Source organism: Penaeus monodon, chromosome 27 (genome assembly GCF_015228065.2).
Source record: "Penaeus monodon isolate SGIC_2016 chromosome 27, NSTDA_Pmon_1, whole genome shotgun sequence".
Classification (NCBI taxonomy): Eukaryota; Metazoa; Arthropoda; class Malacostraca; order Decapoda; family Penaeidae; genus Penaeus; species Penaeus monodon.
Window position 1 is genome coordinate 38,451,890 of NC_051412.1, and position 281 is coordinate 38,452,170.

General features: G+C 40.6%; 1 protein-coding gene across 1 annotated transcript in view; it reads right to left on the reverse strand.

Annotated features, from left to right (window-relative positions):
• Positions 1 to 194, reverse strand: part of LOC119590844 (phosphatidylinositol 3,4,5-trisphosphate 3-phosphatase TPTE2-like) — a gene marked incomplete at its 5' end in the record, with an annotated part of 9,758 nt that extends 9,564 nt beyond the window's left edge. The window contains 1 exon segment of the mRNA XM_037939601.1: positions 83 to 194. Within this exon segment, the coding sequence (XP_037795529.1) occupies positions 83 to 194 (112 nt within the window).
• Positions 195 to 281: the final 87 nt, after the last annotated feature.

Consider the following 281-nt stretch of genomic DNA (forward strand, 5'->3'; position numbering starts at 1 on the left):
GATCTAAGTAATTAATCTTTCAAATCTAGTATCCTCCTCTCTTTGATCTGTTCCTGTCATCATCGTATCTTCCGCGTCTCACCTGGTTTTCCTCATCTTCCTCTTCATTAAACGCTTCCTCTTTTTTCTCGTCACGTGCGTCTCCCGGGCCGTTAATTTCTTCGATTGAGATGACGTCATGACGGCTTGCTAGTCTGCGTGAAGAAAATTTCGTTTTAGGTTTATAAATCAAAGTTTCTTTTTCTTTTTGAAATGGTGGACTGAACTGCCAGAAATGTAGG